Genomic DNA, 15,387 nt, shown 5'->3' on the forward strand with positions numbered 1-15,387 from the left:
CAGTCCCTGCACCCTCATGGGAGACCCGGAAGAAACTTCTGGCTCTTCATTTCAGATCGGCTCAGCTCCAGCCACTATGGCCAATTGGGGATGGAGAATCTTCTTCTCTCTCTCCTCCCTGTATACCTTGTATATCTGACTTTCCAATAAAAAATAAATTTAAAAAAAAAAAAAAACCTGACCAACACTGCTCAAACCTGTCAAGGTCATGACAAACACAAAAGTGTGAGAAACTGTCACAGCCAAAAAAACAAGATGACTGAATGTGATGTATTAGCCTGGGTGGGTTTCTTGGAACAGAAAAGAAACTAAAGTCCAAACTAAAGAGTCTCCATAAAGTGTGATCTTTAATCAATGATAATGTATCAACATCAGCTCACTAATTGTAGCAGATGAGCCATATAACGTAAGATATTAACACTAGAGAAATTGGGTCTTGGTTATATGAGTGAAAACAATATTACCTTTATAAGTTTTATGCAAATCTAAACTTATTCTAAATATAATTAATACTTAAAAGGGTGGATGCTCTGGTACAGCAGTAGCAAAGGAAACTGTAACAAAGGAATCCTGTATGGGTCCCCGTTCATGTCCCAGCTGTTCCCACTTCCCATCCAGCTCCCTGCCTATGGCTTAGGAAAGCAGTTAAAAGATGGCCCAAGTTCTTGGGTGTCTGCAGCCACATTGGAGCCCCAGAGGAAACTCCTGGCCCTGGCTCCTGTTTTGCTTAGCTGCAGCTGGTTTCCAGCCATTTGGGAAGTGATCCAGTGAATGGAAGACCTTTCTCTGCCTTTCAAATAAAAATAAGTCTTTAAAAACAAAAAATAGGGCCCAGCGCGGTGGCGCAAGTGGTTAAAGGTCCTCGCCTTGCACGCCTGGGATCCCATATGGGCGCCGGTTCTAATCCCGGCAGCCCCGCTTCCCTTCCAGCTCCCTGCCTGTGGCCTGGGAGAGCAGTTGAGGACGGCCCAAAGCTTTGGGAACCTGCACCTGCGTGGGAGACCCGGAAGAGTCTCCTGGCTTCGGATTGGCATAGTATCGGCCCATTGCGCTCACTTGGGGAGTGAATCATCGGACGGAAGATCTTCCTCTCTGTATATCTGCCTTTCCAATAAAAAAATAATAAAAATAAATCTTTTTAAAAAAATCAAATAAAAAAAACAAAAAATAAAATTATTTTAAAATTAAAAGTTTTTCTTTAAAAGATTTATTCATTTATTTTTTATTGGAAAAGCAGATTTGCAGAGACCGGATATAGGAGGATGTTGTGACCCTAGAAGATCAGCGAGCACAGGATTACAGTTGATTGGATAATATTTGCATGAGAACAACTGAATGGCTACCTTTTGTATACCTGACTGGATGTCATTTGTATGAGAACAGTTGAGTGGACCACATGTGAATGAGAACACTTGGTAGAATATACAAAACAAAAGGAGTTCCAAACAAGAGTATGGAGAGTTGATGGGTTTTGTTGATGAGTTCAATAATTCCTCCCTTACTCCATATGACCCTCAGTGTATAAAGTCTGATGCCACTAATAAACTTCGGCTTTGACCTTCAGTCAGGGTCCACGTGTGTTATTATCCGCTCCGTGCACCAAGTGTATCGCTGCGGGACAATAACAACCCGAGACAAGATTTTTTTTTTAAAAAAGATTTATTTATTTTTATTGAAAAGTTAGATATACAGAGAGGAGAGACAGAGGAAGATCTTCCGTCTGATGATTCACTCCCAAAGTGACTGCAACGGCCAGTACTCGCCGATCTGAAGTCAGGAGCCAGGAGCTCTTCCAGGTCTCCCACACGGGTGCAGGGTCTCAAGGCTTTGGGCCGTCCTCAACTGCTTTCCCAGGCTACAAGCAGGGAGCTGGATGGGAAGTGGAGCTGCCGGGATTAGAACTGGAGACCACATGGCATCCCAGCGCGTGCAAAGCGAGGACTTTAACCACTATGCAATCGTGCCGGACCCGGAGGTCCAGATTTTTTTATCCCCTGGTTCACCACACAAATGCAATGGGTGAAGCTAAACTGATCCAAAGCCAGGAGCCAGGAGCATCTTTCAGGTTTCCCGGGTCGGTGCAGAATACTTTGGGTCAGTCTCTGCTGCTTCCCCAGGCCACAAGCAGGGAGTTGGGTGTGAAGTGGAGCAGCTAAGGCACAAACCAATGCCCATATGGGATGCTGGAACTTGCAGGCAGAGGATTAGCCAGTTGAGCCATCGCATCAACCTCAAATTATTTTTAAAATAATTTATCCAAAAATAAATAAATAAAAATTTAAAAAATAATTATACAAATCTATTCATTTTTAAAATAATTTACCCAAATCCGTACAGCTTATAAAACTCATCAAGGATTACATAAGTATTTTACACTATCTAAACAAATTCCTTAAGGTCAGGAAAACGCTGCGTGTTTTTTTGTGCGTGCCTAGCACACCCAGGACCCTGAGTAAACCTGCTGAAGGGTCTCACCGCGCCAGCTCCTCAGCGACCCCGGCTCGGGTCAGGTCTGCACGTGTCCTGTGTGCCATCTAGCGGTGCGTGCGAAGCAGCGCCCTGTTCTCCCTCTCGGGGAGGGAGGGCTCAGGCCAGCGCCAACTCCCCGACACCGGACAAAGCAAGGGCCTTCCCGGTGCCGCTGACTCCACAAGGTACAGCCCCGAGTCCTCCTGCCCAGCCCGGAATACAGACCTCCTCCCGATACACAGGCCTCCAAACCGCCCTAGCCCACCGCCCTAGCCCCGAGGCTGCGAGCACCCCCTTGCTGCCCTGCCCCATCCGGGCCTGTGCACCTGCTGACCTAAGACGTCCCGAGCACAGAGGGACGCGGCTGCGCTCCTCGGGCGGCTGGCTCGCGGCGGCGCCGAGGCTTCGGGAAGGCACGGCCGGCTCGGGCCCGCCCCGCCCCTCAGACCTGTCATCACAGAGGCCGCACGTGGCCGGGGCGGGACCTCGGGCGACCTGCTGCCCTCACTTTGTCTGCACCGTCATCCGTTGGGGCCGCCGCCGCCAATCAGAGCCGGCGGATCGGGGCTGGAGCGCGGGCGCCCGGGTGAAGCGAACGGGGGAAGGGGAGAGGCTGGGGGCGGCGGGCGTGCTGCGGGAAGGGACGGGGCGCGCCCTGGACTCGGGGGTCTCGGCCAGGGGGCGGGGCCAGGGGCGGGGAGACCCGAGGGGCGGAGCCCGGGAAAAGCGGAGGATCTTGGGGAACGCGGGCGCCGAGCCGAGGGGGCGGGGCCGGGGCGGGACCTGGGCTCCGGAAGGCGGAGCCTGAGGAATCACAGAAACGAGGAAAGGGGACCGGCCGGGGGGAGGTGGGAGGTGGGACGAGGCGGGGGTGGGCCGGGGCGCCGTGGGGGCGGGGCTCGGGCCGGAGGGGCGAGGTCTGCAGGCCGAGGCTGCAGCCGGGACTGGTCTAATTGCCCCAGTCCTCCAGTGCAACGGGACCCTCGGAAGTGCAGGTGTGGGGCGGGGTGCGCGTGGAAGGGCCGCGGTGCGCTTGGGCAGACCGAGGCGGAGGAGGAGGAGGGGACGCCTTGAGGGATGAGCGATTCTGGAGACTTGTAGGGGGAGGGGGAAGCCGGAGTTGAGGGGGCACTTGAGGGCTCCTGGTGTCTGGGCTGGGAGTTGCGTTCTCCGTGGGCCCTTGTGGGGACAGGGCGGGTGTGCTTTGTGGGGACGCGAGGCACAATGTTAGGGGGCGGGGTTGCTGTCTGCTGTGGAGGGGGGAGGCGATCTGTGAGGGGGAGGGGATTTAGAGCTGGGGGTGGGGGGAGCTGTGTGACGGAGATGGGCTGGTGGTCCTGAGGGTGGGAGGGTCGGAGGCCCGTGGGAAGGAGGAGGGCAGCGGAAGGAGAAGGCCGCTACTTTGAGAAAGTAGCAGTCCAGGGCAGTGTGGGGACTCCAGGAAGACATTTGTGTTTTGTGTACCAGGAGCGAGGGTGATGCAATTAATGGGGTGAAGAAGCTGGCCTGTAGTGCTCCTGTCTGCTCGGCTGCTACCTCCAACTTTTGACCTGGGCACTCAGAGAGGGAGCCAAGCCCCACCGGCCTTGCCTCCTTAGTGGAGATGGAGATTTCTGCCCCTGGCTGATGTCCCCGAGGACCATTCACCCACTGGGTGCCTGTCAACTCCCCACCCTAGTTCCTGTTCCTCCCAGAAGCCTTGTCTTGGCCTCGGTCTCCCCCTCCCCCTCTTTGCCCTGCCCTATGTTCTGGGTGTGCTCATTTCCCACTTCCTTCCTTGCCTGGGGCCTGGCCTGGTCCCTGCCCCGTGAGGAGCTGTGCCCTGCCTGAGACTTTGTACTCCGGGACCACAGGGACCCTGGTAACCAGCAGCAGGGCTCAGACCCCACCCCCAAGGCTCCAATAGGGTGTCTCCCAGTGGACCCTCTAGTGACCGGTGGCCACATGGTAACACCTGCCACAAACATGTTCCCTCCCCTGGGCTGAGGAATCCTAGGACAGTACAGGAGAGGGGAAAGCGGTGGGGCACGTGAGGGCTCAGGTTGGGAGAGGTGAGCCCCAGGGTAAGCTGAACCCCACGGGGGCGGGAGGGGTTGGGAGGAGCAAGTGTCTCCCCTCCTCGGGCTGGAACTAACCCTCTTGGGCGCACCTCTGGTTCCAGAGGGGACTTGATATTGTGCCAAGGTTTTTCTTGACTAGGAGAGGGTGGGAAAGGCCCGCTTTCCACACAGCAGTTTGAATGAGTGTGACAGCGTTGCTGAAAGGGGCCCCAAGCCAGCCTCCTGACACAGTCATCCTGGTAGCTGAGACTGGCTTTGGAGTGGGGGTGGGGGGGAGGTTGCTGAAGCCAGACAAAGCCCTGGGGTAGGGTGGGGTAGAGGAGAGCCGCTGAAGCCTTTTGAGGAGGAGCTGATTGCTATGGCAACACTGCTTCCCAGACAGTTTCTGAGAGAGGGCGAGCTTAGGGCAGCCTCCCTCCAGCTTCCCCAGGACCTGGGCGGCTTTCTGTGAGTGGGTGGGGCGTGGAGAGAAAGGCATCGACTTTGCTGAGGCCCCAGTGCCCTGCCTTTGGGCTTCCCAAGGCGCCCCGGGAGTGTTGTTTATACAGACCCCTTGTTTTATAGAAACTGAAGACTGTGAGTTCCTCCTACTCTGCCAAAGAGCAGGAGTTAGGAACATTCCAGATCGCCATTTACTGCCCCAGGCCCACTGCTTTCTCCACCTGAGTTTACTGAGCAGCTATCACGTGCCGGGCCGGATGGCACCTGCCATCATAGGACCATGAGCAAAGTGGATGCTGTCATCCGAACTGGTGATCTAAATCAGGGGAGAAAATTGTGTGTACTTGTCCCAGAGAGATAGACAGACCTTGATCAAAACACACAGAGCAAAGCCAGCTGATCGCAGAGGACAGTTAGGTCTCTGACTAGCACTGGGCTGCTTCCCCTTCTGCGGACCCTTTACCTTTGTAAGGGACAGAGATCTGGGCCTCCAAGGTGGCAGGAAGATGGAAAAGCATGGCGTTGCTGGGGGATTACCACCGACTTCCATTGTTCTCTACCTCGGCCTGTCTTCCCAGCTAGCTCTTACAAAGGTGCGTAGGCTCTCACCAGGACTGCTCTGCAGTTTGGATCAGGGTATCTCTCCTATTCCCTCACATTCGGAGAACCATCAAGGACCTCAGTCCAAGGGAAGCCAGCTCAGCTTTTAAAACATCTTCTTGGTAACAGATTCCCCCACCCCGCTGAACTGACTGGAGGAAAAGCACGCTTGGAAGAACTGTGACTTGTTTGCTGCGCCACTTCAGCCCCGGGCATCACAAGGAGGAAGTAAAAGGAAAGCCTCTTTTTAGTTTCCAGTAACAGCCTCAGGGCCTTGGAGCCCCCTGCTTCCCTCCCCCAACCTGTACACAGGCTTGGGGAAAAATACCTGGGGCTTTAGGTGGCCTCGGAGCTCCAGAAGGATTGGTGGACTTTCCCTCTGTGACTCAGCTGTTTGCCTTTTGCTTCCTGGGCAGCTCTCTGTAGAACTCTATTTTCTCAGATTCCTCTGGAGCAGCCCCTCTGAGAAGTATCTTTTCCTTCCCGCCCAAGGGGGGGTGTTAGGAAGCTGGTGCTGCCTGCCCTTGGTTTGCTAGGGGTTGGGCCGGACCTGGGGAGTGTGGAGGGAACCTGGAATCAAGGGGTGAGTTCCTTCCCAACAGCTGGGCTCCTTCTCACCAGTTGCCTTCTTAGCGCACTTCGTGGGCGCTCTGCCCCTCTGTGCTCTGAGTAGAAAGAGGGCTGGCTGGAGGAATAGGGACGCCTCATCTTATTTGGGAGTTCAGAGATAACAATGTCACCCCTTCAGGAGCGCTTGGGTCCCTTTCATCTATTGATCTATTTGGTGTATTTTATTTACTTAATTGAAAGAGCTACAGAGTCAGAGAAAGAGAGCGGTCTTCCATATGCTGGTCCACTCCCTAAACGGCTGCTACAGTCAGGTCTGGGTCACGCTTTAGGCCAGACTCAAATGGGCACCCACATTGGCCAGAGTCCCAAGTGGCCGCTTCATTCACTGTGCCACAGTGTGGCCCAGAACATCCATATGGAGGAAGCAAAAGATCATTGGTCAGCCTGGAAGAGGACAGGATCTCAGCCTGGAAGAGGACAGGATCTCATCGCATCGCAGGGTTTTTTTTTTTTGTTTCTTTTTTCTTCTGCCTGGCATGCAGGAAGCTTCCTAGCTGTCCTCTTGGCTGGGAAGTTCCCGTACAGAAGGTGGGCAGGCAGGAGTGGAGTTGGGCAGATGGGCAGATTTGGAGTCTGGGATCCGGAACGATAAAGGCAATATGACTTTGGGAGTTTTCGAACTGTGCCTATGAAAACCCTATGAACAAGCCTCAGAAAAGAGTGGAGGAGAGAGTGTTGAGAAGTGCTTGTATGTGGAGGGGGAGTGTTACAAGGCAGAGCCCGGAATTGCTTTGGCCTCGGGCAGATGAAGGGTTAAGGATGTGGGAGGAGCGACGCAGAGAAGGCCTGCCCCCCTGTGGACCAATAGGCGTCCGCCTCTTGGAGGGGGCGTGCCTCACTCCCGCGGTCGCGGGGAGGCTGGCCTCCTACGGGCCAATGAGCACGGCCGCTGGCCCCGGGGGCGTGGCCTGGGAGGGGGCGTGGCGCCGCCGGGGGTGGCGGGGCGCTGGGCGGGGCGGGCGGCCCCATCAGCTGGTAGGAAATGGCCTGTGAGTCAGAGGGGCCGTGGAGTCGGCGGCGCGGAGCCGGGCCGGCCCCGGGGAGGGACCGTCGCGGGGAGGGGCGCGGCAGCGGCTGAGGGCCTGCTGGTGTTGCCCACGAAGCCGATCCTGGAAGAGCCTAGCGGAGCAGGACTCAGCCTGAGCCACCCTTTGTCTGTGGGGCCCGTGGCAGGGGAGGACCCGGGATCCAAGGGGAGGGGACCGGGACGGAAGGGTCTGGAGCAGCGGCCGCCTCAGTGGAACCAGTTTGGGAGCCGGGTGAGTTGTATGTTAGGAGGGAAAGAGCATATGTCTGACGGCCCCAGTTGGCTGTCCCAGGCTGTGCGGGAAGGAAAAGAACCTGGGAGATTAAGCCAGGGGTGGGAGAAGGGCCAGAACAAGGAGTCCGGGAGTAGAGATGAGTCTGGGGGTTCTGGAGGTCTGTTGCCTGTTAGATGAGGACCTAGAGGCTGACTTTCCTACCCGCGGTGGTGGTCCCTTAATTTAGTGTAGATATCTGTAGGGACAAAATGTGTAGCAACTAGCAATAGTTCTGGTTGCACTGAATGGGGGTGGAAAACAGGCATAGGGAAAGGAATTTCCCTTTACGGGGAAATTTCCTTCCTTTACAGGGTAGAAATGGTAGCACTCAGGGGAAGGGAAGAATGAACCTGAGGCTCTTCCCTCTACCCGCACCCACCTTCCTGGCCTAGCAGGTGCCTGAGGATACAGACCTCATGGTATTCTGGGACTTGTTGTTTTTGCTGGCCTTCTTCCCTGGGCATGTTGGGAGCTGTAGTCCTTGCCAGCCACCTCCTGGCACAGCTGCTTGATGCCAGCTGCTGCCCATCCCCTGCACTGAGTGAGGTTTGGCCTACCTCGCCCTAAACCCCCTACCCCTCTGCAGTCCTGCCCCGTGAGTCAGCTTGAAGCCAGAGTCTAGAGCCACACTGGCTGGGTGGCAGAGGAATGAGTCTTAACAGCGAATTGATGGGGCGGGAATGAGAGGATGCTTGGGTAATGAGCAGATGTTAGGCACGCCGGGGTCAAGTAGGGCATCCTGTCATCAACCGGCTCCCCCACACCCCAGGCGACTGGGATGACCCGGAAGTGCAGGTGCTAGGGAAAAGGATCTGTATGGCTTACCAGGCAGAGGGGAGGGGTGGAGATGAGTGAGCTGCCATCTGCATTCTGTACTTTCCAGCCAACCCACCCACGACTAGCAAGCCAGGATTTTCTTAGGGAATCTTAGTTCTCATGAGAGCCTAGAGAATGGAAAAGTGTGGGGTGTGATGTTGGGATCTGGATGTGGGTGAGCTTTTCCGTCCTTGGGCACAGATGTCCCTTTACCTCTGCCTCCATGTCTGTGGCGGAATCTCCCATCTCACCCTGGGGGCATTTTCCCCTATGCTTTCAGGACAGCTGCCAGACCTCTGGGGTTGGAGTGCCACTCTCCCATGCCTTGCTGTGTGCATTGCCCCAGGCTTGGAGCTGTGCACATACCTCCTAAGGAACCCTATGGTTAATCTAGGATGCCATGCCCCCCCAGGAGAGAGCAGAACTGGCACTGGTTACAGGAGGTAGACCCACTGCTGTAAGGGAAGTCTCAGGAGGGAGGGATCATTTTGATTAGAGGTTGGAGGTGGGGGTGGACAGAACGAACTTTCTGGAGGGGTTGGCATTTGGCCAGGGAGGAAGCATAGGTCTAGGATAGGTATATCAATTTAATAGTCTTCCCACCATAGGAAGGCCTCTTAAGGGTAGACTCATTGTCGGTGGAGCCCACTTTGTACCCTGACAGAAGAGCAGTGGTTGTAGTGTACTGGGTGTGTGAGAGCTGGGGGAGGGGCCTGGCATGCCTGGTTGTTTCCAGCTGACTGACTGGTGTGGCCTTATCTCTGGCTTGCAGGGCCTGGGGGAAGGGTAGGCCTTGGAAAGTGCTCTCTGGCATTCCTCCATCCCTCCCCCACCTGCTTGTTTTTGGTAAGATTTGTTGCCTCTTATTAAAGAGACAGATTACCCGAGGCAAGTAGGCACTGCATGCCCAAGAGCCAGCCAGAAGTGCCTGAGGTCTGTTAGGTGTGACTGTAACACCTCTGCCTTTGCAGTTACCCCTCTAGGGAGAGACATACGTGAAGTTGTACAACCCGAGTGGCTTTGAGTAAGAGAGCAGAATCTGTGCCCTCATAGCTGGGATGATCTCTTGCATTTTGGAGTTATTTCATCCCTCTTCCAAAATGGTGGCCCTGACAAGTAGGAACCCTCCTTCCACTCTTTGTATTTAGTTAGACATTTTAAAAACTTTATCTCCATTTACTTGAAAAACAAAGTGACAGAGGGATTGCTTCCTGGTTTACTCCTTCAGATGCCTACAATAGGCAGGATTGGGCCAGACCAAAGCCAGGATCCCAGAACTCTATCTGGGTCTCCCATGTGGGTAACAGGAGTCCAAGCACTTGAGCTAACATCTGCTTCCTCCCAAGATGCATAAACAGGAAGCAGGATTGGAAGTAGAGTTGCTGGGACTTGATCAGGCATCTTGATCTGGGATGCAGACATCACAGATGACAGTTTAATTAGCTGTGCAATTAAATGCCTGCCCGACTCCTTTTTTAAACTAATTTTATTTATTTGAAAGGCTGAGAGACAGAGGTCTCCCATCTACTGATTTGCTCCCCAAATGCCCTGCACAATAGCTGGGACTTAGGGCTGGCATTGTGGCATAGCAAGTAAAGCCACTGCCTGTTTTGAGTCCCAGCTACTTTCAATGCAGCTCCCTGTGAATGGCCTGGGAAAGCAGCAGAAGATGGCTCAAATCCTTGGGCCCCTGCATCCTCATAGGCAACCTAGAAGAAGCTCCTGGCTTTGACCTGGCTCAGTCCTAGCCATTGCGGCCACTTGGGAAGTGAACTAGAAAATGGAAGGTGTCTGTCTTTTCTTCTCTATCAGTAACTCTGCCCTTCAAATAAGTACATTTTTTTTTTTAAACAGCTAGACAGGGTCAGGTGGAAACTGGGAGCGAGGAATTTGATCCAGATCTCCCATGTGAACAGCGAGGATCCAAGTATTTCAGCCATCATGGCTATGTCCCAGGGCATGTATTAGCAGGAAGCTGAACTCAAACTTGGAGCTGGGATTTGAATTCAAGCACTCAACTATGCAGGTACCAAGCAGCTTGTTAACCACTGTGCCACTGCCCACCACATGTGGGCCCTTCTGTTTCTGCAGAGAGTTCCGAGGCAGGAGGAGGACATACTGGAGTGAACTCTGTTAGCTCACGACCAGGCTGAGGCCTTACCAAAGGTTCCAGGAACCCTGACCTATATCTGCTTTTTTCTCTTCAGGGTCCAGCTGAGCCCAGGAGCTGCACGGAATGGTGGCAGTCACCTTGCCAGTGCAGCGGGCATGGACCAGACTGCAAGTTAGGGGAGCAAGGTATCCATCAGAAAAAAGGGACGCACAGCTAGGCCTGAAGCCTCTTCATCGGGGTAAGAACTGAAGAGAGGGAGAGGGTGGTATCAATTGAATAAGAAATCCCAGGGAAACATGCCACACTCCCAGGGATTCCTAGGGACCCTTCCTGGGCTTTGTACATTGTCATATCACCCCTGCACCCATTCCCCAGGAGCCCCTTGAGGTCAACTTCTTCAGGCCGGGGAGGCTCTGAAATTCAGCTGGAAGGAAAAAGACTCTTGGATTTCCTCTGACCATCTATTCTTTTCTCTTGCACAGATGTCCCCAGGCCCCCCAGCCCAGGCCCAGTGTAAAGGCCGTGGAGGGGGGCCCCCCTGACCCAAGGCGGGGCTTCATGCGCCACGTGCAGGCGGAGCCGTCTTCATCTTCAGAGCCAGAGGCAGGCCCTTCGCAGCCTCCAGTCAGACAGGGGGCCCTCCAGGGTGGCCTGCTCATGGGCTACAGCCCGGCAGGGGGGGCAGCATCCCCCGGGGTCTACCAGGTATCCATCTTTGCCCCTCCAGCTGGTGCCTCTGAGACACACAGGGCCCTGAAGCGAGCAGCCCCACCCACTGAGGGTCCACGGGAGCTGAAGAGAGGCCCTGGGCTGGGGACTAGAGAGGGACGACCCCCTGAAGAACCGTCTACTGTGAGGCTCTTGGGCCCAGAGGGCCTTGGCCTGGGACTGGGTTTGGCCAGCCAGCATTTTTCCCATCATGGCCTCTGTGTTGTGGAGCAGGGAGGTAGTGCCACCTCACCTCCCCCCTGGTCCTTGTCAAATGCTTCTTGCAATACTTTGCACACCAGAGACTGGGCTTCCCCCGACCCAGGGGCACAGCGCTCCCCAGGGGAGTCCCCAGGGCCAGCCCCTTCGGGCCAGCTGCACACACTTGACACTGATTTGCACAGTCTTGCACAAACAGGGGGTAAGAGCCCCGTGGCTGGGGTGGGCAATGGGGGCAGCCCCTGGCCTAGGGAGTCCCCTGGCCCTGCCAATGGGCACAGTCCCGAGCACACCCCCCCTGGCCCTGGCCCTCCAGGCCCTTGCCCCACCAAGCGAAGGCTGCTTCCTGCTGGAGAAGCCCTGGATGTCAGCTCTGAGGATGAGGGCCCCGCACCTCGGAGGCGCCGGGGAACCCTGGGCCACCCTCCTGCTGCCAACAGTTCTGATGCCAAAGTCACACCCTTCTGGAACCACCTGCTGCCCGGACCCAAGGAGCCCGTTTTGGTAGTAAGTCAATGTCCCTGCCAAAGGGGTACTTGGGTGGGGGAGGGTGGAGGACTGGGGTGATACCTCTTTGAAAGCTTTTGATGAGGCCCCTGGTCTCCACGATTCCTCTTGCTAATCCTTCATCTCCACAGGACTCAACAGACTGCAGTCCTGTAGGGCGGAGGCTGAGAGGTGCCCGTCGTCTGAAGCTGTAAGTAACCAGCTTTTCCCTCTCTCCCGTTCCTGAGAATGGGGGTGACAACCTGTTATCCTTTTCCTAACATCAGGGAAACCAGGGGACCCCAGAGCAGGAGCTCTAAGGCCATGGCAAAGAGTGGGAGCCAAGGACAGGGGGCAGAAATCCCAGAATGTCTCCTGTTACGAATGTATCCCCCCTCTACCAGGAGCTCCCTTCGAAGCCTCCGGAAGAGCCCAAGCCTGCTGAGCCCTCCCAGTGCCTCCCCTGTTCCTACCCCTGCTGTCAGCCGTGCCCTGCTGGGCAACTTTGAGGTAGCTCCCTCCTCCCCAGGCCTGGCAGCTAGGGTGGAGGGAGGGAGGGCTCGTGGGAGAAGTGGGCCAGTGGGATGAGCTGTGAGTGGGTAAGAACTGGTGTTTCTCTCACCCCAACCCCAGGAATCCTTGCTGCGAGGACGCTTGGCACCCTCTGGCCACATCGAGGGCTACACAGCGGAGATTGGAGCTAGTGGGTCCTACTGCCCCCAGCATGTCACGCTGCCTGTCACTGTCACCTTCTTCAATATTTCTGAGCAAAATGCCCCGGCCCCCTTCCTGGTAGGCCCTAACCCCAACCCGAAGTGAGCTAGAAGAGGATAGAAGTAGTGGGGGAAGAAGAAGGGGCAAGAATAACTCCTCACCTAGAAGTGAGGCACAGTCCATTGGGGAATGCAGCTGGCAGCAGTGGAGATGGAGAGATGGTGGGGGGGGACGGGCATTCAGAGCTCAGGCTTCTCCCTAGTCCCCCACATTGGCTGATGGCTCCATGACCTTCCCAGGGCATCGTGGATCTGAACTCCCTGGGGAGGAAGGGTTACAGCGTGCCCAAGGTGGGCACCATCCAAGTGGTGAGTCTGCCCTAAGGGGGTGACGGATGGGGTGACAGATGGGGAGACGGTAACAGCCTGTGGGCCTCACCAACCAGTACTGTCCTGTCCCCAGACCTTATTTAACCCCAACCAGACTGTGGTGAAGATGTTCCTCGTGACCTTCGACTTCTCGGACATGCCTGCTGCCCACGTGACCTTCTTGCGCCATCGCCTCTTCTTGGTGCCTGTGGGTGAGGAGGGAGATGCTAGCCCCGCCCACCGCCTCCTCTGCTACTTGCTGCACCTCAGGTGAGACCCCGAGCTGGGAGCAGAGAGGGAGCCCCCAGGAGGCCCAGCCAGCCCTACCCTGATTAGGATCTCCCCTTGCCGCTCCACCTTTGGGATTCTTCCTTTGATCACACTGCTCTCCCTCAGGTTCCGGAGTTCCCGCTCAGGCCGTGTAAGCCTACATGGAGATATCCGCCTGCTTTTCTCCCGCCGGAGCCTGGAGCTGGACACGGGGCTCCCGTATGAGCTGCAGGCTGTGACCGAGGCCCCCCACAATCCACGTTATTCACCTCTGCCCTGAGGGCAGGCGCTCCAAGCCCAAGCAAGCCCACAGGCTGCCCTTCCTGTTCCACCCGGGACCTAGTAAACACACGGAGACATGGCGAGAGACCCTTCAGGCTTGTGTGACAGCTCTCACCATGCCCGTGCCCCCGCGAGGTCAGCTCTTTGGGGGTTTCAAAGCTTCTGATCCATCCACACCCTGCCCTACTCCGGGGACTTGGTGTGCCTGCCCCTCTCTTGGGTTTCCCAGGCCGTCTTAGGCAGTAGTAGGGAGAAACCGGAGCTACCCTGAGGTTGTCCCAAGTTCCCAGGCAAGTCAATGCCAGCGTTGCCTCCCTGTCCTGGGCAGGGGCCACTTATTATTTTATTTATTTTTTTAACTTATAATTTATTCAAATTGGATTGCCTTGGTAACCTCCCACACCTGATCATTGTCATCACCACACATACCCCACCTCCTCCTTTCCCACTCCCAGGACCACTCCAATCTCAGGAGTAGAAGAGGCTGATGGGAGGGCAGGAGGAGACATGCTTGCCCTCTGCAGCAGGCAGAGGGGTTATTCCAGAGAGACTGAGTCATTAGCCAGAGACTCAGCGTCCCCTGACCTCACCCACTCCCTTCACTTTCCCTCACCTCTGACCCATCTCTGAAAGCCAACTCACACATGTGCGCGCATGTGCACAAGTTTGTGTTTGTGGTTGTGTGTCTGGCAGACAGAGGGAGAGCACACGCACGCAGACACACACGGGTTAGCCACCCGCGGGCTAGGACCCCTGACCCCAGGTCCTTCTCCTTCTGCCTGTGTCTCCTTGCTTTGGGGTCCTGACTGAGGAAGGTGTCCAGGGGCAGAGTCAGGGCAAAAGACTGGGGTGCCTCTCTCACCTGACCAGACTCTGACCCACCTACCTCAGCTGGGGTGAGCGAGCCCCCCTCAGACTCAGTCACATGGTCCCCAACTCCCCCAGACCCCCCACTCCACACTCAGACCCAGCCTCAGCTCAGACTTGGTGGGGCTGGGCTAAGAGGAACAAATGTTTTGCTGAAACTTGAAAACAAAACAAAACAAAACAAAAACAGGAAAAAAATTATACCTGGTACTTTTTTTAAGAGAAAAAAATTTAAGAGAAAGAATAAATTCTTGTTTGGAAACTTGAACTCCTCTTCCTTCTCTTTGGGGGATGTGAGAAGGAAGGCGGGCTGTGGGAGGGGGACTCAGCACTGTGTCCCAGAGGCTAGAGCGCAGGCGCTGCCGCTCCAGGCCTGGTCTCCCTCTGAACCAGGGGGTGGGTGTGGGGGAAGCTCAACTCTCTGGGGCTGGCCTGGTGGTGCTGAGGGTTTTGTCCTGGCCCAGCCCCGGCTGTTGCAGCCATTTAGGAAATGAACCAGCAAACACATCTCTCTGTCACTCTTTCAAATTAAAAAAAAAAAATTTTTTTTTAAGGCTTTGCTTGTGGATCCGAATTCTCACGCTGGTTCTGCCCCTGTTCACTTGCTCAGAATTCCAGTGCCATAGTGTACAGTGAGGCTGACGAGCAGGTCAGAGCCTCGGGGCTGTCTGCTAGGTGACAAGCTGCAGGACAGGTTGTCTGGACCCTGAAGCGTGGACACCCGGCCCGACTGGCCCCCGACTGGCCCCCGACTGGGAAACAGGCAGAAAGAACTGTGTGGTGCCTTGGGGAGGGGAGGGGAAGACCTGAGCCCCATCGCCGGGCTGAGGGAGGCTCAGTCACCACGGCAACGAGGATGGGGGGGGGGTCAGTCCCCAGCGGGAGATCTGGGAGCCGCACCGCAGGACTACCAGAGAACGTCGCTATGGCAACCGCAGGGCAGCGAGTCTAGACGCTCCAGCGGGCACGCCGAGGAAAGAACGCGCTAGGGGCCAGCTGCGGGCGCGCTCCGCCGAGTCACGCTGATTGGGCGAGCGTGGCAA

At 55.8% G+C, this 15,387-nt stretch overlaps 1 protein-coding gene across 7 annotated transcripts; it reads left to right on the forward strand.

The window, feature by feature from the left end:
* The first annotated feature begins 2,960 nt into the window (after positions 1–2,960).
* On the forward strand, positions 2,961–14,612 carry FAM214B (family with sequence similarity 214 member B). Of its 7 annotated transcripts, XM_041004312.1 has the most exons (10): positions 7,219–7,459; positions 10,525–10,668; positions 10,913–11,559; positions 11,674–11,864; positions 11,996–12,054; positions 12,248–12,353; positions 12,477–12,635; positions 12,857–12,925; positions 13,020–13,195; positions 13,322–14,612. In XM_041004312.1, the coding sequence occupies exons 3-10, from the start codon at positions 10,989–10,991 to the stop codon at positions 13,473–13,475; spliced, it is 1,485 nt and encodes a 494-aa protein (XP_040860246.1). In that variant the 5' UTR covers positions 7,219–7,459; positions 10,525–10,668; positions 10,913–10,988; the 3' UTR covers positions 13,476–14,612. The 7 variants fall into 7 exon arrangements, with proteins under 7 accessions (XP_040860244.1, XP_040860243.1, XP_040860241.1 ...); XM_041004310.1 differs by lacking the exon at positions 7,219–7,459 and adding an exon at positions 2,961–3,055 and having other exon boundaries at positions 10,913–11,861; XM_041004309.1 differs by lacking the exon at positions 7,219–7,459 and adding an exon at positions 3,391–3,464 and having other exon boundaries at positions 10,913–11,861.
* Positions 14,613–15,387: the final 775 nt, after the last annotated feature.

This window comes from Ochotona curzoniae, unplaced genomic scaffold, assembly GCF_017591425.1.
Source record: "Ochotona curzoniae isolate NIBS_2020 unplaced genomic scaffold, NIBS_Ocur_1.0 scaffold_3208, whole genome shotgun sequence".
Classification (NCBI taxonomy): Eukaryota; Metazoa; Chordata; class Mammalia; order Lagomorpha; family Ochotonidae; genus Ochotona; species Ochotona curzoniae.